Source organism: Pollachius pollachius, assembly GCF_949987615.1.
Source record: "Pollachius pollachius genome assembly, chromosome: 14".
Taxonomy (NCBI): domain Eukaryota; kingdom Metazoa; phylum Chordata; class Actinopteri; order Gadiformes; family Gadidae; genus Pollachius; species Pollachius pollachius.
In genome coordinates, this window is record NC_136947.1 from 20,253,539 (window position 1) to 20,274,693 (window position 21,155).

The window sequence follows — 21,155 nt, forward strand, 5'->3', positions numbered from 1 at the left end:
AATCTACAACAGTTTTTTTTTTTTTTTTTGAGATATTTTCTGTTCAATCTTCAACGTTATGTTCTCATTTTCCAGTCACTCACTCTGGCAATAGAAAAGAAGACAGTGGAAGCCAACCAAAAACGCAAGGCACTGGACAATGAACTGACAGAGACAGTGTCCGCACAGGTAACAAACACAAACAAACATACACACACATGCAAACCACACTCACAGACTATATGTATTTTCCTTGGCTCTATCATTTCAATACAGGCTTCCACTGCAAATGCACCACCAAATTTATTACCAATTATTGATTATAATGGCTGCATGTCCAAGAAGTCTTTGAAACTGACTCCGACTCCTAGATCGCTTTGGACAAGTCGGCAGAGAACTTCCGCCAGGCCCACCAGGAGAGGCAGGAGCTGCTGAGGCAGTGGGAGAACACCATCAAGCAGATGAAGAGACGGGACACTGAGATGCAGCAGTGCACGCTGGTGAGTGTCCCCACACAGGGGAAACCAAGCCCCACACAGGGCTTGGAAGTGGGGCAAAGTGGGCGAAATTCAAATCAAATCAATTCCAACTTTATTTATAGTGCTTTTTTTAGAGTGTTTTTTCTGCAAAACAGCAATACAATGAAATGAGGGAACAGGGAACAAGTTTAAAATAACAAAATGGATTATAATATAAAAAATCGTCTCAATAATCATATCGACACAAATATACATCACATTATATGCTTACTTATTTAAAATGCTTAATTTCTCTTGTAGGTTTAAAAAATATATATATATCTCCTCCATTGCATAATTAATTTAGAGTCCAAAAGTGTACTTATGGTCGTTGGGCTCTCCTGCAGCAACTGGCCGAGGTCAACCAGGAGGGGCGGGTGAGGAGCGCAGCGGTGAGGGAAAAGAGGGACTTCCTGCAGACTGAGGAGCACAACAACCGAGAGTGTGAGAGGAGGATCTCCAGGGCAGAGCGCCAGGCCTCCGAGCTGAGGCAGGACCTCCAAGAGCAGGAGCTCCACCGCAGCCGGCTGCAGCATGAGGTCCCTTTACTTCTCCGCCTGTATAGGGCTTCAGTTACCAAGCAGCCGTCTTAGTTCTGCGCGCTAGCTGGGAGTGGATCCCAACCAACCAGCGTTTCACACCAATATGGATGTTTCGTAAAAAGATTTTATTTTTCTTGTCTTTCTAATAACAAACCATCACAGACAAGAAAAATGCACATTTTGTCTGTGATTGACAAATTGACCATCTCCTTGTCAAATTCACCATCTTTTATTTAGAGGGTGGTGGTGGAAACTTGTTATTTGTTGTTATGACCTGTATACCTGTCATTCATTTCTGCATTGCTACTTTAGTTTTACTAGATGTCCTCTCAGGGGTTAATTCAAGTGCCCAATTTATCTTATCTTATGTTGTAGGATCATCCCCACACTAATCACAAAAAGCATGGTACGAAAAGCCTTCCATGCAAGTTGTATTTAAAGCTGATCGGATTGAACCCACAACCTTCTGTCCCCCTGTCTCTCTCTGTGTGCCTGTGTGCAGCTGGACAGTGTGAAGACCACTGTGGACAGAACGGCGACGGACGTGGAGTCGCTGCGGACGCAGATCACCAGTGTGAAGGAAGAAATCCAGAACAAGACGGTCAAGTCAGCTGCAAACCTTTATATTCTCTATCTACCCTCTCTCCCTCTGCCTATTTCTCACTCTCTCCCTCTCGTTCTCTCTAGCTCTGTCTCTCTCTCCCCTGCCACACACCTGGGCTCCTCCGGTGACCAGGAGACAGGTTGATGTTAATGTTAATGTTGCATTATTTGGAGTAATATGATCCACAGAGCAGGTGTTCCATAGTTCCATGCTAGCGATGTGTGTGGCTGATGGCTGATACTTGTATGCCCTAATAAGTGGAAGGGCCAGTGGTGAGCGGTCCCTGTAGGCTGTGAATGCGATGGATGCCCAGGCCCTTTGAGAGCCTAATCATTTTTTGATTGAAATATTTTTTTAATGTTTTTTTAAATTAACAATCATTATTTGTGTTAAAACATGACATTTGTGTTTTCTTTTCCTCTGATTGTTTCATTTTCGAACAAAAAGGAGTAAATTTGTGCGCTGAACTGAATGCTGCCAAGCATATCCCGCATGACCCCTCTCATCTACCTGGGGGGGGGTGAGTGTGTTGGGAGGAAAGCTTAATCCCCCTCAGCTTTTGAATCGTGTGAGACACTAGACACTAAATAACACATTTCCCAGGATACAGTTTCATGCACCACTACCACATGCTGTGGCTATCACACCAACTCCTTCATTAAACATATGTTGAATTATTCCACATTACTTAGAGCGGTTGTCAGGCGGGGCTTTATCATGCCTCGAGACAGAAAATGCTGCTCGCTATTGGAATGCACCCCAGATGTTCAGCCTTACCCAACCTCCGAAGGGAAATAATCAACCTGGGCCCGGTGAGGCTGCTTGAACCAGCCATCAACCACACATATTCCACAGTATAGGTCATATGCCTTTTGCCCTTTTGGACTTTAGAACATTTTATGTGAGGCAAAGTACAGTGATTACAGCTGAAAGGTTATTAAAGTCTGAGGATGTTGGGGATTAAACCCAAAAATGTTTTGCTGGTAGTCGACCAAACTTGCCATGAGACTATCCTTTGTGTAAACTTGCATGTGCTTTTTGTGTGTGCTTTGTGTTTGTGCTATGTGTGTGCATGTGTGTGATCCAGACTGAACAAGGCCCAGCTCCAAAATGCCGCTCTAGAGGACAAGCTGAGCAAAGTGACCCAGACGGCCCTCAGCGTGGAGGAGGGAGCCTTGCAGTTGGACCAGCTGCTCAGAGACGAGGACCAGGTCACCAAGGTAATCCCTGTAGTCAAGGCCAGTGCAGGGTACAGGAAGGCAATTCAATTCAATTTTATTTGTATAGCCCTTAATCACCATTTCAGTCTCAAACAGGCCAAATATTTATGACACCCCCCTGACCCAAGCCCCCACAAGGGCAAGAAAAAACTCCCTAATCAGCAAGGATGAAATCTTGAGGTGGGTTGGTCGGGAGTCTAGTAGGTGCCATAATTGACATACATACATACAGGCAAAACATATTCAATTGATGGTGGGGTGCTGGCCGGTTAAGCAAGAGGAGAGTCCAGGCATCCAGTCGCAGTCACCGAAACATGCTAGAACGGACAGTATAGTGAATTAGAAGGGAAAATTGCATAGTGGAAATGAATACTGCTACTAATTTAGTAACTACATAAACAAAATCACAAACAAACACGCATCGATCTTCACATCGCATCAGTATCTTTTTCGCACCCCTGTGTTTAAAATGAAAGGCTTTAGAGGTGCGTCTTCCTGAGTCAGCTTCCCTGATTACAAGTGGCAGACTTTTCCATAGGTAGGGCGCTTGATAGGCGAACGCTCTCTGTCCAGCCGATTTCTTTTAACCTTTGGTAGCGAAAGAAGGCCAGCTCCCGAAGACCGTTGGACTATACGGAATGATGAGGTCCTTCAGATATGATGAATCCAATCCATGCAAGGCTTTATAGGTTAGCAGTAGCACCTTAAAATCCGCCCTAGCAGTTATTAGTAGCCAGTGCAGAGAGGCGAGAATAGGGGAAATATGACCAAACTTTATTTTTCTAGTCATTAGTCTAGCTGCAGCCTTCTGTACAAGCTGTAAACTTCTTGTGGTTGATTTAGGTAGACCCGAGAACAATGAATTACAATAATCCTGTCTTGATGATATAGATGCGTCAATCAGTGGCTCTGCATCTGGTGCAGATAACATTGGTCTGATTTTTGCAATATCTCTCAGATGGAAAAATGCACTGCAGAGGTTCAAACAGGACACATGCTCTCTGCGGGATGGCCAAGCCATCCAGACACAGTTAGACTGTCTCAATTTGTCTCTTGTCCAGTTTTGAGCCCATAATTATCAGCTCTGTCTTCCCAGTACTAAGCTGCAGGAAGTTCTGTGACATCTAACTCTTCAGCCAGACAGGACTCAACCTTCTGGATCCCTGAGTCCCCTGAAAAAAAGTAGTTTACCTATGTGCCTGCGATCATGTTTTCTCTAATGAGGCCATGAAACCCTCACAGTTACAGGAGCATTTATTTAAGAATCATCCTGACAAGGCATCCAAAGATCCGACAACCAACACCATGAATGTGTCAAAGTGAAAGCAGGTTGTTGGCGTCTCACAATATTGCTTTACTAATGGCTAAGTCTGGCGAGCTGTTTCGTGATTGGTTTGATAGTGAACTGTTTTTCACTTGCTTATTCAGGTGATGTTCATATGTTGTTCACGTGATGTGAACATGATTTTTGTCCATGATAAAGTTACACGTCTTGTAGCCTACATTTAATGTCCCTTTTGATTTAAAAAAAATACATTACAACCAATGCTGACTTGGTCGTGGTCGTTTCTTACCCAGCCTCCTATTGCTTATAACAGTGGGCTGAATCTGCTTTATAATTAAACAGGCTCATAGGGATATTAAAGCAAATTTAAGCAATATAGCAGGAGTGTGTTTATTAATTATTTTTTTTTTGGGGGGGGGGGGGGGGGGGGCTGCCAGAGGTTCAGGGTAAGGTCAGGGGGGCGTTTGGTCATAAATGGTTGAGAACCACTGTTCTACAGGAATAAAGTGTTGGGTGTCATCCGCATAGCAATTGTAGCTAATTCCGAAGCTTCGGATAACGCCGCCCTGAAACCTCATAGAGCACAAATTGTGTTCTATCTGTGAGGTAAAAATCAAGCCAGCGAAGAGCCGTACTCCCGAAGCAACATAGTGCTCAAGACGTTAAAGAAGAATGCTGTGGTCGTTCATGTCGAACGCCGCACTGAGGTCGAGCAACACAATCATCGAGCACGCATTTGCGAGAAGGATATCATTTACTACTCTTGTCAATGCAGTTTCGGTTGAAACAGCAGTTTCAGTTGACGCAGACAAGACAAGGCAGACACTATGGCTTGTGGCACCACTGCGCACAGCCAGCGTTTTCGCCGGCTGTACATTGACCATGGAAAGATGTATTGTCGTTAGATTGTCTATCGTTACGTTCAAATGTTTATGGTGTGTACCTCAACCACATCCAATCATTTGATCTCCTATCGTGTGGGCAATAAAGACTTGAGTGGGACATGTTTATTTATTTTTTGTTTCAAGGATAGCCCCTTGAGATGTACCATCTCATTTTCGAGGGGGTCCTTACAGCAATGACAAATAATACAAAGATAGTAAAGAGTAAGTACTAAACATAAATCCAAACAAATAAGCACAATGACAAACACACACACAATGACACACCCACCCACACTCCAACAATGCCCCCCAAAGCTAGCCCCCCCTCCCCACCCCCCACCAGCCAGTATTACACAGAGTACATTCAAATACGTTAACATACATTACATACATTAAATACATTTTCTTGCATGCACAAGTAAAGTATACAGTACATATTTATACACAGATACATGAATATATACAGTATAGTGGACAAAAGGAAAGCAGGTATGAGTAGCATAAGTCCTAGAGAGAAAAAGGTAAGATAGATCAGAAACAAGAGCAGGATGTTTTATAATGCATAACTAAAGATGATTTGAAGATATGGAAAGAAGTGATAGACCTAAGTGAGGAGGGAAGGTTGTTCTAATCTGATGGGGATTTGAATTTGAATGCCCGACGACCAATTCCTTTGCTGATTCTAGGTGTAACTAGAAACAGGTGGTCCATGTGCCGTAGGCTGTATTGAGAAGTAAAAGGGATAAGAGTTGTTTCAAATATGAAGGGAAATTGAAATAAATAGATTTGAAGGTAAGAATTGACCAATGGAATTGCCTTCTAGACTTTGGGGCAGGCCAGTTCAGGGACTCATACATTAGGCAGTGATGGGTTCTATAAGGACACCTGAGCACAAATCTACAAAGACTATTATACAACACTTTAAGAGGACTTGTTTCAAAGGTGTTACCATAGATAACATCAGCATAGTCCAATATTGGGAATATTAATTGCATTATAATTCTTATCCGGACTTCTTGTGAGAAGCAGTCAACGGAACTGTGATTTCAGACAACCAAATATTTTCTTGGTGATTGAATTAATATGAGATTTAAAGGATAGCTGAGAATCAAGCCAGAGGCCTAGATATTTAAATTCTTCATTTTTTTCTGGTCTCTGATATACGCTAGGAGCTGGACATGCAGCTGCAGCACCACCGGGATGCGCTGTTTGGCCAGAGGCAGAATCTGCAGGCACTCAGGAGCAAGGAGAAGGACCTGACAGCCCAGATACTGGGGAGCAAGGCAGCCCTGGCCAGCCTCAAAGGACACATGGGCAAGCTGGACCAGAACCTCCTCAAACAGCAGGAGATAATTTACAACCAGGTACAGACATGCTGTATATCTCTTGGGAAACATTATTGTTATTGATGACAAAACCTTTATTATTAACTATAACTTAAGGGCCCTGGCACATGCTTTTATCAAATGTGACTCAGTGAATTGAGAAAGGAAACACCTGCACAGAGTTGAGTTACTTATACAATTGTGCTTTCACAAATGCATTATCTGATTCTGTTTCAGATTGTGATGCTCTCATTAAATGATCAGGTTGGGGTTTTGGGAATCTTTCCTACGGTTGTCGACAGGTAGACTGGGGACAATGGGGAGGGAACCAAGTATCTTCTGCCTTGGAGTCCAACCCCCTAGCCACCAGACTATCATGCCTCCATAACATTTCAATACACACACAATATACAAGTCAGTTCATCTTCCTTCCATCATAACCCAAGGCGCTTCGGAAATAACTGCAATTCATTGGTTCTAGAAAGTAAACCTCCTTCTCTGCTCCCCCTTTCCCCAGAACATCCAGATCCAGCAGCTGGAGAGCAAGGCGGCCCGACTGCTGGGGGAGGTCAACACAGAGGAGAAGCAGGCCCTGGAGCAGGAGACGGCCCAGCTGACCAGTGCCCTGGAGCAGAGGACCCGAACCGCCCTGCTGCTCAGCATCCAGCTCAAGGAGCTACAGGTCCTCGTCTGTCCTACAAGCCCTCCCACCCTCCGCTGGTCCTCCAGAGTGGCAGAGGGCGTCCGTTACCAGCGCTTGAAAAGCACGACTAATGCTGCTACTTTGATTGCGTAATCAAAACAATATTTAAAGACGTAGATTGATGACGTCGTCAGTTGCTTCGGACTGGTATCGTACGTGATTCAGACAGAATACAACTACAAATTTCTCTTGGTTTTAACATCGTTGGAAACAATTGTTTTTTGTACTTTGATACATCATTTGTTTATTTTACATACTTTGAATTGTTTAAAATAGATTACTCAGTGAACGTGATTTAAAAAAAAAGAAGACCCATATACTTTTTCCAATTGATGGACATTATTATTAAATTGAAGTTCAGTGAATAATTTAGAAAAAAGAAATCCATGAGTGTTGATGGCTGTAGCCGTTGTTATTGTGTTGCTGTCAGGATGACATCCGCTGTGTGAAGAAGGAGGCAGAGAGAACCGGAGCAGAGAACCGAGAGATGACAACCAAGATGGAGGAGCTCCAACTGTTCAACGACACCTCGGACAAGGAGCTGAAGAAGCTCAGGACGACCAAGCAGGTGAGCCCACCTGCTTACCCGATCAAGAACTTAACTTACAAGTAACATGTTAAAAGGATAATACATTTATTAGAAAATAGCACAACCCAAATCTAAACCGAAAGCACCACATTGCTGAGATGGAGGTGACAACTGGTCACTGAACGAGCAATCCAATCCAATTGTTACAACAAAAACAAAAACACGCATGATGGAAGGTCGTGCATGTTTGAGGTCCGTTCCTAACGTCCAACAACGGCAAAAAGGCAATTAACTAAAGGGGAAGGGTCCTCCCTCTGGGCCAGGACGCCATGGTGGAGGAGAACATGGTGAAGCTTGCGCTGCGGCGCCTGAGGGACCTGCTGTACAACCGAGCGGATGGCGTGCTGTCCAGGGAGAAGAGGAGACTGCAGCTGCAGACGGCTATGAAGGAGCGAGAGGAGGAGATCAGAGTCCACCGCCAGATGCTGGCCAAGGAGATGAAGATCGCCCAGAAGGAGAGACAGGAGCTCAGGTGAGAACAAGGTCACTATTACCCTTGGTGACATCCTATTATTGGTTGTTCTTTTAAACAGACTGTAGCAATGACCATGATACACGCTACCTAGGTGGCTATTACTGGGCTCCTCCAGACACAAGGGTGTAGGGTGGTATTGAAGCTGGTTTAGTGTAGAGTTTGATTGACAATGATACATGAAATGATAATTCATGCTGCCATGTAGGAGAGCTCCCTGTGTGTGTGTGTGTGGTGATGGCTAGTTTAACCTGTGCGCATTGATTAGTCAATGCACAACAGGTGTGCAGCCTCACCCAGCCCCAGACTTCAATCAGTCTGACTCGGCCAGGTGAGGCTGCTTAAACCAGCCATCGTATCACAAACTCCACACAGACGTGGTTTGGAATGAGAACCCTTCGTCTGGGAGGCTAACCCCGTAGCGCTCAGGCAGTCATGGCCACGCTCCTAATGAGTGTCTCTTGTTTTCAGAACATAATTCTGTGTCTCTGATTGTGTGTCAGTGTGGAGGTGAACCAGAGGCTGTCCAAGGTCGACATGATGAGGAAGTGCTATGAGGTCTTGACCATCTCCATGGTGACACCAGAAGGAGAGGAGGACAAATCGCAGGCTTACTACATTATAAAGGTCAGGGTTCTAGCTGCACAACCTCTTCAAAACCAGAGTTAGGTTCTCTGGCAGTGCGTGAGCAGCTGCCACTAGATGGACATTCCCCGTTGCTTATGCCAATGATGCATTGCTTTTAACCAAGACCTAGACCTTCACAGCCTCAGGAATCTGTAAACCTCTCAAATGGTTAATTTGAGGCATTATAACATCTGAACATAACCCTTATCCCTCAAGTTTACCATAACTAAACATGGATACATTAAGGTATTAGATTAGAGATGGAGATTTATATATTTTGATTCATAATCTTAGACATTGTGATTCTTAAACTATCATCTACAGACGTCTAACCCATTCTGGTTACTTATATTTTTATACTACCTAAAGCAATCCAATACCAATACCTGAACCTGAACTATATGAACCAGCATCAGAGAAGTCGATTCAGTTTTCCCCTCCCCCCCAGGCAGCCCAGGAGAAGGAGGGGCTTCGGCGTAAGGGGGACGACCTGGACGCCAAGATCCGCAAGATGGAGACCGAGATCCCAGCTCTGGACAACACCATCCAGCTGGTCAACAACTGCAACTCGTCCTACCGCAAGTCCTTCCACAGAGTGTTCGAGTCCGGTGAGTTAGGATGGTTGATCATCAGCTACTGCGTCAGGGCTTAGATTTAGCTGCCTTCCATCTGTTTCGGTGCCCGGTGAGGTGTGAGACGTATCTACGTTTCCACAGCCTTAGATTGACAGAAGATCAAACGATTTGTGCGACAAAAGGGTTTGTTTTACTGTAGACCCAGTGAGATTTGGTGTAGAACCAGTGAAATGTAGTGTAGACCCAGTGAGATGTGGTGTAGACCCAGTGAGATGTGGTGAAGACCCAGTAAGGTGGGGTGTAGTCTAGGGCTTTGACTTTTGCCCAAAAATAATATTTGAAGTTTGTTTGTTTATTAATATTAGTATTCAAATATTTATTAATAATATTTTGACCATTAAATGCCTTCAGTATGACCTATATGGTATAAAACTTAAGTTGTATATGCGGGATGTAGTGTAGACAGGTGGGCTCTGAAGTTGCTGGTTGTCCCGTGGTATGCGAGTTTGGTCATACATATTCTACATATTACTTAATTCTTACCGGTTATTTTGCCCCGTATTTTCCCCAAAGTAGCGCCACATTTTGCTTTTGAAATGGTCACGAGTGTTAATTTCGATCTCCTCCAAGGGGGCTGTTAGTCAGTGTTGACGGGGCCATTGTTTTGCTATAAAATACAAAATTGGCGCTAACCAGGACGCAACACCACCTACAGGAGCCCAGATGACCAATAATAGCCTTGCTAATGAGCTCGCGGTTCACAACTTCTCCAGGCGTGAAAAAGCCTCGGAATCGTAATTGAAAACAACGTTCAAGCAAAGACGTACACAAAGAATAATGCCCATAACGGGTTCGAATATTAAGGGCTGCCTATTATTCGTTTGAATATTGATTTATTTTTTGATATTCAAATTATATTCGAATAACGAGGTTGGAGTCAACGCCCTAGTGTAGTCCTAGTTAGGTGTGGTTTAGAGCCAGTGAGGTGGGGTGAAGACCCAGTGAGGTGGGGTGTAGACCCAGTGAGGTGGGGTGTGTTCCAGGCCCGGAGCAGGAGGAGAAGAGCAGGCTGGAGGAGGAGCTGCGGGCGGCAGAGGAGAAGCAACGGTACAGGAGGAGGCAGATCAGGGAGCTGCAGGACGACCTTCAGGTGGGAATGCCTCCCCACACACACACATGGCTAACCGTCTATATTCTTATAGACTTATTCCTTCTTCGTTTTTCACCTAGAGTCTCTTTTCCAATATTGAAATATTTTCTAGGAATCACGTTTTTTATTTATTTATAAATATTATATTATGATCTTTGATAGTTAAGCCCCATTCTCTGAAACTCCAACTACTTCAGACTTCCTAATTTATATCATTTTTTAATCTTTAAACTTTATTCAAACATTTAACAATTCATCACTTTTTAATCATTACTCTTATTAATTTAAACCTTTTGAGATTCAGCAGTTTTGGTTTTCTAATTTCCTCATATATTTTCACTTTGTCTCATTGAGCCCTGCTAAGAGCGTGATGACACTCCCCTGCTCTAGCCCAAGCTGGCTAAAACAAATCTAAAAATTTTAAACATCATGGGTCCTACAACCTCATTATTGACCTAGAAACACAATGTTAAGCTTAAATTGATACAGTAGTTCTTGTTTCACTGGCACTAAAATTATTAACGTGTTTGGTGACCCTGTTTATATTACAAAGGGACCCAAAGGAGACTCTCCAGTCTCGTCTTTTATGCCATTTTTAAACTCATGAATTAACTGACATATTTGAAGGGATGGACACATCCATGGGTCTACCTCTCGTGAGTTTGACCGTGTCAAACTTATAGAAGTCTGAGTTGCAGTTTTTAGAGAACAAGTTTCTTAATACAAGGTTGTCTGCTTCCAGTAGGAGCTAAATGTTAACGTAATTTAAAAAATGACACCTCAAGGGAAGAAAGGATGTGAGGTGGAGACTGGTGGGGTAATGAGGTGCAGGTGGGAAGATACACAAAGAAGCTTTGTTGAGGGGAATGAATTGATCCAGATGGGACTGACAGGTTCTTTGAATCAAGGGGAAACGTCTAAGAACATCTGGTGGAGACAAAGTCAGACTGTCAGACAATGATGAATACCGTCTTATACTAATACTTCTTATCATACCTACAATACTAGGTATAATATGAATACTGTGTCATACTAATATTCATCATACGAATTCTATGTATTTTACTAATACTGTATCAAACCAATACTACTCATACCAATACTACATCATACTAATACTAGACAAATAGGTCTATTATACTACTTCACCTACATTCTACTGCTACTACTGTTATCATACCAATACTACTTATCATGCTTTTACTACATCTACTACTTACCATACTAATACTTATCGTAATCCTTTTTACGATCAGAGTGCGGCACGTGTGTGTATATACAGTGGGGCAAAAAAGTATTTAGTCAGCCACCAATTGTGCAAGTTCTCCCACTTAAAAAGATGAGAGAGGCCTGTAATTTTCATCATAGGTATACCTCAGCTATGAGAGACAAAATGAAAAAATAAATCTAGAAAATCACATTGTCTGATTTTTAAAGAATTTATTTGCAAATTATGGTGGAAAATAAGTATTTGGTCAATAACAAAAGGTCATCTCAATACTTTGTTACATGCCCTTTGTTGGCAATGACAGAGGTCAAACGTTTTCTGTAAGTCTTTACAAGGTTTTCACACACTGCTGCTGGTATTTCGGCCCATTCCTCCATGCAGATCTCCTCTAGAGCAGTGATGTTTTTGGGCCTTCGCTGGGCAACACAGACTTTCAACTCCCTCCAAAGATTTTCTATGGGGTTGAGATCTGGAGACTGGCTAGGCCACTCCAGGACCTTGAAATGCTTCTTACGATGCCACTCCTTCGTTGCCCGGGCGGTGTGTTTGGGGTCATTGTCATGCTGAAAGACCCAGCCACGTTTCATCTTCAGTGCCCTTGCTGATGGAAGGAGGTTTTCACTCAAAATCTCACGATACATGGCCCCGTTCATTCTTTCCGTCACACGGATCAGACGTCCTGGTCCCTTGGCAGAAAAACAGCCCAAAAGCATGATGTTTCCACCCCCATGCTTCACTGTAGGTATGGTGTTCTTTGGATGCAACTCAGCATTCTTTCTCCTCCAAACACGACGAGTTGAGTTTTTACCAAAAAGTTCTATTTTGGTTTCATCTGACCATATGACATTCTCTCAATCCTGTTCTGGATCATCCAAATGCTCTCTAGCAAACTTCAAACGGGCCCGGACATGCACTGGCTTTAGCAGGGGGACACATCTGGTACTGCAGGATTTGAGTCCCTGGCAGCGTAGTGTGTTAGTGATGGTAGCCTTTGTTATTTTGGTCCCAGCTCTCTGGAGGTCATTCACTAGGTCCCCCCCGGTGGTTCTGGGATTTTTGTTCACCGTTCTTGTGATCATTTTGACCCCACAGGGTGAGATCTTGCGTGGAGCCCCAGATCGAGGGAGATTATCAGTGGTCTTGTATGTATTCCATTTCCTAATAATTGCTCCCACAGTTAATTTCTTCACACCAAGCTGCTTACCTATTGCAGATTCAGACTTCCCAGCCTGGTGCAGGTCTACAATTGTGTTTCTGGTGTCCTTTGACAGCTCTTTGGTCTTGGCCATAGTGGAGTTTGGAGTGTGACTGTTTGAGGTTGTGGACAGGTGTCTTTTATACTGATAAGGAGTTCAAACACGTGCCATTAATACAGGTAACGAGTGGAGGACAGAGGAGCCTCTTAAAGAAGAAGTTACAGGTCTGTGACAGCCAGAAGTCTTGCTGGTTTGTAGGTGACCAAATACTTATTTTCCACCGTAATTTGCAAATAAATTCTTAAAAAATCAGACAATGTGATTTTCTGGATTCTTTTTTTTCATTTTGTCTCTCATAGCTGAGGTTTACCTATGATGAAAATTACAGGCCTCTCTCGTCTTTTTAAGTGGGAGAACTTGCACAATTGGTGGCTGACTAAATACTTTTTTGCCCCACTGTATAAGAAACCAGATTTAATGAAGGAATAAATTGGAACAGAATGGCAAGGGAGACAGGAAGACAGGTATACAGGGCAGGTAGGGAAGTAGACAGGGCAGTCAGGGAGACAGGGCATGGAGGTAGACAGGGCATGGAGGTAGACAGGGCAGGCAGGGAGGTAGACAGGGCAGGCAAGGAGGTAGACAGGGCAGGGAGGTAGACGGGGAAGGCAGGGAAGTAGACAGGGCAGGCAGGGAGGTAGACAGGGCAGGCAGGGAGGGAGACAGGGCAGGCAGGGAGGGAGACGAGACAGGCAGGGAGGTAGACAGGGAAGTAGACAGGACTGGCAGGGAGGGAGACAGGGCAGGGAGACAGGGTCGGGGGGCAGGCAGGGAGGTAGACAGGGAGGTAGACAGGGCAGATAGACAGGGCAGGGAGACAGGGCAGGGAGACAGGGCAGGGGGGCAGGCAGGGCAGGGAGACAGGGCAAGCAGGGAGGTAGACAGGGAGGTAGACAGGGCAGGGAGACAGGCCAGGCAGGGAGGGAGACAGGGCAGGGGGAAAGGTCAGGGAGACAGGGCAGGCAGACAGGTAGCAGAAACCGCCGAGTGGCACTAAAGAACAAAGAACACGGTGAGGCAGATACCTAGACACGCGTGAGATAATGAGAATGAAATGCTGCTTAGCGGCCGAGAGCGAGCTTGAAGGCTCAGGAGGACAGTCGAGTTGACCTGCAGGTGTGTCGACCAAGCAGGTGGGGTGGAATGAAAGAACTGGATAGCTGGAGTCTGGCCACGCCCACACACATACACACAGACCCCGACACAGAGGAACGGGGCCAAACAGGCTCGCTAGCCTGGGACCAGGCTAGGGGGCCCAGGCTAGGGGGTATAGGCTATGGGGCCCAGGCGAGGGGGCCCAGGCTAGGGGGTCCATGCTAGGGGGCCAGGCTAGGGGCCAAGGCTAGGGGGTACAGGCTAGGTGGTCCATGATAGGGGGCCAGGCTAGGGGCCCAGGCTAAGGGGTGCAGGCGAAGGGGCCCAGGCGAGGGGGCCCATGCTAGGAAGAGATAGAGAGCATGACACTGCTGGGCCTAGGGTCAAACAGCATCACTTTTGTATATCTATTTCAAATATTATCTCAAACTTTTTGAAACTATTTGACATTATTAAATGTTTGTGTGTTTATACTGTTATGAATAATCCATTCAGACTCAAGTACACAACCTTAATATTTCACTTGAGTGCAGCTTTTCCCCATTTCCATATGTTTTAGACTGTAGCTTCAAAAAACAAATATTTTCAACCTCACTTTACACTACAGCACTCAGAACCAAAAAGGCATTTACTAGTTCTAAGATATCCTTGTTTCTTGTCCCTCAATCAATGGCGCAGGTTTGATTTCAATATTGATTGGAAATGTTGTTTTATATTCTATACCACCCATACCCGTGGACGCACACACGGACACAAACTATTAAAAACCAAATACAGCATTATTACAACCAAATTAAGCTCCTTTTAAAGCTCTTATATTACAATATTTTCTGGGCCTTAACCTAAAAGAACAGCCTGAAACATTCTTTCACCTTTCACCTTTCATCAGGAGATCCAACTCGAAAGTATTGAACACTGTGGGAGGAACAGTCAGGAGCCGAAAGTACCAGATTCTGGAATGTGTCTATGCCTATTCTGGAACAGATAGACACACATACTGTATTGACGACTCAAGGGCTAGTGAAGCCCCTAGTGAAGCCCCTATTGAAGCCGCTAGTGGAGCTGTCACACCAATATTGTACTGGGGGCGAAAATTGTAACGCCTGCGTTATCCTCGTTCGAAAATTCCAAACCTGCCTGGCCACGGACAATTGCGTCGAACGAAGGTTAATGAACATTCGCGAACATTTGCGCTCATTCATTGAGCGTCACAAGACGAAATAACATTAAACAGATAACACTTATTTTACAAATGACTTTTATTAGCGTTGCTAACTTTATATTTGTATTGTATTTAATTGTTTAATCGCATTTAGCTAGTAAACTGAGTGTATTAACACAAGCTAGCTAGACTATGATACACTTTAAACACACAGTTTATTAGCTAAATTCAATACAACTCTAACATGGTTGCTAATTCGCACTGCACCACATCTTGTTTCTGGACGGGCAGCCTATAAGGGGCGTGTCCGCACCGTTAACCCGGGCTGCGTCTCGATGTCATGAATAATTAACGGGGTGCGACCGGGCAGGGGCGAAAAGTCGTCGGCGAACCGGAGTTGCAGGCCGGCAATGTCCCGCGCCTGACTCCGCAAGAGGTCCTCGGCCCGACCTACCGGAGGGGTGGGACCTGGGCCCGGGATTTCCGGCCCGAGCTCTTCTCCCTCCGGCAGCGTCGACGCAAACGCGACAGGGACCACGTCATTCCACCTCTTCAGGAGGTTGATGTGGTACACCTGTTTGTTTTCGCCCCTGTCCAAACGCGCTACCTCGTAATCCACGTCCCCGACTCGCCGCGTGACCACGAAGGGCCCTTGCCACTTCGCGAGTAATTTGGTGCTAGAGGTGGGCAGCAGTACCAGGACCTTTTCCCCCGGGGTGAGATTGCGTAATGTAGTCCCTCTGTTTTACAGGCGTCTCTGACTCTCCTGGGCTCGGTGCAAATGCTCACGTGACAATACCCCTAGTGAGTGAAGCTTTGCACGCAGGTCCATGACGTACTGGATCTCATTTTTGCTGTCACTGGACCCCTCCTCCCAGTTTTCTTTAATGAGGTCCAGGACGCCCCTGGGCTTGCGCCCATAGAGTAACTCAATGGGGAAAACCCCGTGGAAGCCTGGGGCACTTCCCGCACTGCAAACAACAGAGGGTCTAGCCATCGATGGCAATTTCGAGCATCTTCATGTACGAACTTGCGGATCATGGACTTTAAAATCCGGTTAAACCTCTCACACAAGCCGTCCGTGGCTGGGTGATAGATGCTTGTGCAAACGGCCTTGACCTTCAACAACCCGTAAAGTCCTCTAATCGTGCGTGACATGAAATTGGTGCCCTGGTCAGTGAGAATCTCTTTCGGGATTCCCACCCGCGATACGACATGAAACAACGCCTGTGCAACACTCTTTGCGGAGATGTTGCGCAACGGAATTGCTTCCGGGTATCGGGTTGCGTAGTCGATCAGGACTAACACAAATCGATACCCTTGTGCGGAACGTTCTATTGGCCCGATAATGTCCATGCCAACGCGGTCGAAGGGGGCTTCCACCAGGGGGAGGGGCCGTAAGGGAGCCCTGGGGACGGCTGGGGGATTCACCAGCTGGCATTCGAGGCAGGATGCGCACCACCTGCGCACTTCCGCCCGAATCCCCGGCCAATAGAACCGGGCCATTATCCGGTTGAGTGTTTTCTCGTACCCCAAATGGCCCGCCATTGGGTTGTAATGCGCCGCCTGGAAGACCATTTCCCGGCGGCTCCTTGGCACCAGCAACTAGGTGATCACCTCCTCACTCTTGGTGTCACGACTCACCCGATATAGCCTGTCCCTAACCACCATAAAGTGTGGGTCTGGCCGGACCCGACTCCAATCAATAATTATCACCTGGTCGTAGGCTGAGCTTAATGTGGCGTCACGAGACTGCTCGAGGGGGAAATCCTCCACCGGTGGGAATCTCGGCGCTGGGACCTCGGGTTGAGGACCCCTCCCTTCCCCCGATCCCTGAGCCGCGTCGGACGCCCGATGCCCGATACTCGTGCACATCCCCGTGTATACACCTCACCGAAATGCTCGACGCCTCCACCAATGCCTCGGACCGCACCAGGCGCTGGTGGATCAGGGTTTGCATGCAGCCCGAGTCCAACAGCGCCTGGTGCGTACCCCGCTGTATCCTCACCAGGATACGGTACGCCTCGCCGGGACCGTGGGGAGGAGACGGGGCCCCGGTGACGCGGACGACCTGACCCACCTCCATCATGGGGCATTCCCGTCCGGAAGTGGCCAGGCCACCCACACCGCCAACACCCCTCCCCTGCCGTCTGAGCGCCCGTCTGTGGAATGGGGGGGGGAGGCAACTCATGTGCCCGCTCTGGACCGCCCCCCCCCCCCCCCCCATCTCTCCCTCGGCGCCGGGGTTGGCCTATCCCGCTGTTGGGCAGCCGCCCTGGTACGTGGGCCCGGTGTCGGTGGTCGCTGGCTCGCCGGTGGTGGCTGCAGGTGGCTCTCCGCCAGGACGACTGCGGCAGCGAGACTCTCAGGCCGGTGGTACCGGACCCAGGCGGAGGTCCTAGCCGGCAGCCCCTCCGCGAATCTTTCCAGGGCCACCTGCTCCACCACGTCCTCCGCCGTGTTCCGGTCTGGGACCAGCCACCTCCTAGCCTGGTCCCTCAGCTGCTGGGCAAAGGCGAAGGGTCGGTGCCCCTCGCTGAAGGCCAGCGCCCGGAACCGCCGCCGATGTTCCTCGGGGTAGAGGCCCAGCTGGTCACGGAGGGCCCTGGTGATGGTATCGTAGTCCCGCTGGGCCCCGGCCGGCAGGCTGTGGGCCGCGAGCTGCGCCTCTCCGGTCAGGACGGCAAGAGGTGGTGCGCCCACTCCGGGCAAGGCCACCCCGAGACCTCGGCCACCCCCTGGAAGGTCTCGAGAAAGGCTTCCGCGTCGTCTGCCTCCCCCATCTTCGGGACGTATATGTGGGCAGCGGACCCTGGCCCTCTGGGTCCTTCGCCGCGTCTGCCGGAGGCGAGAAGCTCACGGATCATGGCCCGATCGGCGGCCAAGGACTGGGCCAGCTCCGTGAGCGCCTCATTCTGAGCTTGGTGGAGCTGACCTTGCTGCTCGGCCATCTGGGCCAGGTGCCCGAGTACATTTCCCAGTGGGGACTGGTCCATCCTCCCGTGCTCGCGTTCCGCGTTGGGCTCCACTGTAACGGGTTCACACACACAGGCGAGCAGGCAGGGGTGTCGTCCCTCAGCGGGAGGTCTCTTTTATTGCTTTTTTTAACGAAAACACAAAAACTCGTAAGGATAACAAAAAGGGGATCCATTCCCACAATGTCTCTCTCTCTCTGGCCCTCGGGTGGGTTTCCCTCGTGCGGGATCTCGGGGGTCCGTGCTCCGGGTTTCTCCTTCTCACTACAACACAAAGCAGGCACATAAGAACAACCTCCCTGATTGGCCTGAGTGCAGACACCTGCTCGCCATCAGGTCCAATCCCCCCGGCCAATCCCGTGCGCTCCCAACCTGCCCATACTCCCCCTGCAGGCCAGACGTCGCACGTCCCCCCACAGCGGATTACGTAGGCGGTACAATTTTCGCCCCCGGAACAACTTTGGTGTGAAAAGGCTGCTAAGGAAGCCACTAGTGAAGCCCCTAGTGAAGTTGCAAGTGAGGCCGCTAGTGAAGTTGCTAGTGAAGCCACTAGTTAAGTTGTTAGTGAAGCCGCTAGTGAGGCCGCTATTGAGGCCGCTAGTGAAGCTGCTAGTGAAGTTCTTAATGAAGCCCCTAGTGAAGTTGTTAGTGAAGCCCCTAGTTAGGCCGCTAGTAATGCCGCTAGTGAAGTTGTTAGTGTGGCCACTAGTGAAGCCCCTAGTGAAGCCCCTAGTAAAGCCGCTAGTGAAGTTTTTAGTGTGGCCGCTAGTGAAGCCTCGAGTGAAGACCCTAGTGAAGCCCCTAGTGAGGTTGTTAGTGAAGCCTAGACTGGTTACCCCCAGCCCGTTATGCCGGGGATTTGAATTCGCCCTGCAGAAGGGTCTGGAGAAGAGCAATACATTATTTTTCTGCTTCCGATACGTTTTTGGGAAGCAAATCACCAAGCTGGCTTCCCCCTTGGCGCGCTATTGGCTGGTTTAACACAATAACGGCAGGGAAGCGACGGCATGCAGCCAATTGCGTACAGGCAGTTGAACTAGGCCCGTTGATCACGCCTCTTGTGCTGAAGAAAATGACAGCAGCCTCCCCAGACCAACGTGCAATCTACGATTGATCTTCGTCTGGCAATAGCCAGGCTAAGTGAAACCCCTAGTTAAGCCGCTAGTAAAGCCGCTAGTGAAGCCACTAGTAAAGTTGTTAGTGAAGCCGCTAGTGAAGTTGTTAGTTAAGCCGCTAGTGAAGCCGTGGGTATTGTACCATCTTTCTTGAAATTAAAAAATATATACTGTGTATTTTTCAGTTATTGAAAATGCAGGAACCGATTTGCCAGACTCTGTACTTGTATGTACTTGGGATCAGGATGGTTAAGGTTTTCCCAAACAATAATCACATGCTCACTAGTAAATGGTACACTGAAGTGCACTGATGGTCACTTGTCAGCCTCTACCCCTTCACCACTCCTGCACTAAAATGTCCCGGCCCCTATCTAGTTCGCCATTGTTGTTTTTGAAAAATCAATAAATTCAATTCAATTCAATTTTATTTGTATAGCCCTTAATCACCATTACAGTCTCAAAGGGCTTAACAGGTCAAATATTTATGACACCCCCCTTTACCCAAGCCCCCACAAGGGCAAGAAACTCCCATGAAATTAGCAAGGAAGAAATCTTGAGAAGAAACGCATAGTGGGGGATCCCTTCTTCCAGGGATGGTCAGGAGTGCAATGGGTGCCATAATTGACATACAGGTAAATACATGCACATCATGTAAAAATGGTGATGTGGTGCTGGCCGGTTGACCATGAGGAGAGTCCAGGCATCCAGTCCAGTCACCGCAACATGCTACAAAAGACAGAATAGTGAATTAGAACGGAACAGTACATAGTGGGAATGTATACTGCATTAACAAAACACAAACAAACAGAGTGGTCTTCACTTCGCATCTGTCGTTTTCACAATCCTATGTTCCAAATGCAAGATCGTAGAGGTGTGTCTTGAGCTTTCCTTTGAATAGCTCCACAGAGTCAGCTTCCCTGATCACTTGTGGCAGCCTATTCCATAGGAAGGGGGCTCGATAGGCAAACGCTCTCTGTCCAGCCGATTTCTTTTTAACCTTCGGCAGTGAAAGAAGGCCAGCTCCCGAAGACCGGAGGGACCGAGAAGGACTATAAGGAATGATCAGGTCCTTCAGGTAGTATGGAGAAGATCCATGCACGGCTTTATAGGTTAGCAGTAGCACCTTAAAGTCCTATCTGAAAGTTATTGGTAGCCAGTGCAGAGAGGCGAGAATAGGTGTGATATGATCAAACCTTCTCGTTCTGGTCAGCAGTCTAGCTGCAGCATTCTGTACGAGCTGTAGACTTTTTGTGGTAGATTTTGGTAGTCCCGAGAACAGTGCATTGCAATAATCCAGTCTTGATGAAACAAATGCATGAATCAGTGTCTCTGCATCCGCTGCAGATAACATTGGTCTGATTCTTGCAATGTTTCTCAGATGGAAAAAGGCAATTCTAGTTATGCTTCTAACATGTTGGTTGAAGCACAGTTGGGGGTCGAACAGGACCCCAAGATTCTTGACTGCACTCTGTGGGATGGCGAGTCCATCCAACCACAGTGAGACATCCTCAAACTCTCTCCGGTCCCGCTTCGAGCCGATAATTATCAGCTCTGTCTTCCCAGTGTTAAGCTGTAGGAAGTTTTGTGACATCCAGCCCTTCACCGCAGCTAGACAGGACTCAACCCTCTGGATCTGGGCCGAGTTCCCTGAATCTACAGGAATGAAGAGCTGGGTGTCATCCGCGTAGCAGTGGAAACTAATTCCGAAGCTGCGGATAACGTCGCCCAAGGGAAGCATGTAGATTTCAAAAAGTAATGGACCAAGGACCGACCCTTGTGGTACGCCAAAGCGTAGTTTGCAGTGTTTTGATTCTGAACCCTCATGGAGCACAAATTGGGTTCTATCTGTGA

At 47.2% G+C, this 21,155-nt stretch overlaps 1 protein-coding gene across 1 annotated transcript in view; it reads left to right on the forward strand.

Annotated features, from left to right (window-relative positions):
- The window catches only part of ccdc39 (coiled-coil domain 39 molecular ruler complex subunit), a 36,151-nt gene that overhangs the window by 3,713 nt on the left and 11,283 nt on the right, over nt 1-21,155 (forward strand). Inside the window, exons 5-16 of the mRNA XM_079751712.1 lie at nt 76-168; nt 351-479; nt 845-1,036; nt 1,542-1,645; nt 2,731-2,863; nt 6,202-6,396; nt 6,875-7,039; nt 7,491-7,628; nt 7,913-8,121; nt 8,625-8,748; nt 9,197-9,356; nt 10,367-10,473. Of these exons, the coding sequence (XP_079607838.1) occupies nt 76-168; nt 351-479; nt 845-1,036; nt 1,542-1,645; nt 2,731-2,863; nt 6,202-6,396; nt 6,875-7,039; nt 7,491-7,628; nt 7,913-8,121; nt 8,625-8,748; nt 9,197-9,356; nt 10,367-10,473 (1,749 nt within the window). The remainder of the gene's footprint in view (nt 1-75; nt 169-350; nt 480-844; nt 1,037-1,541; nt 1,646-2,730; nt 2,864-6,201; nt 6,397-6,874; nt 7,040-7,490; nt 7,629-7,912; nt 8,122-8,624; nt 8,749-9,196; nt 9,357-10,366; nt 10,474-21,155) is intronic.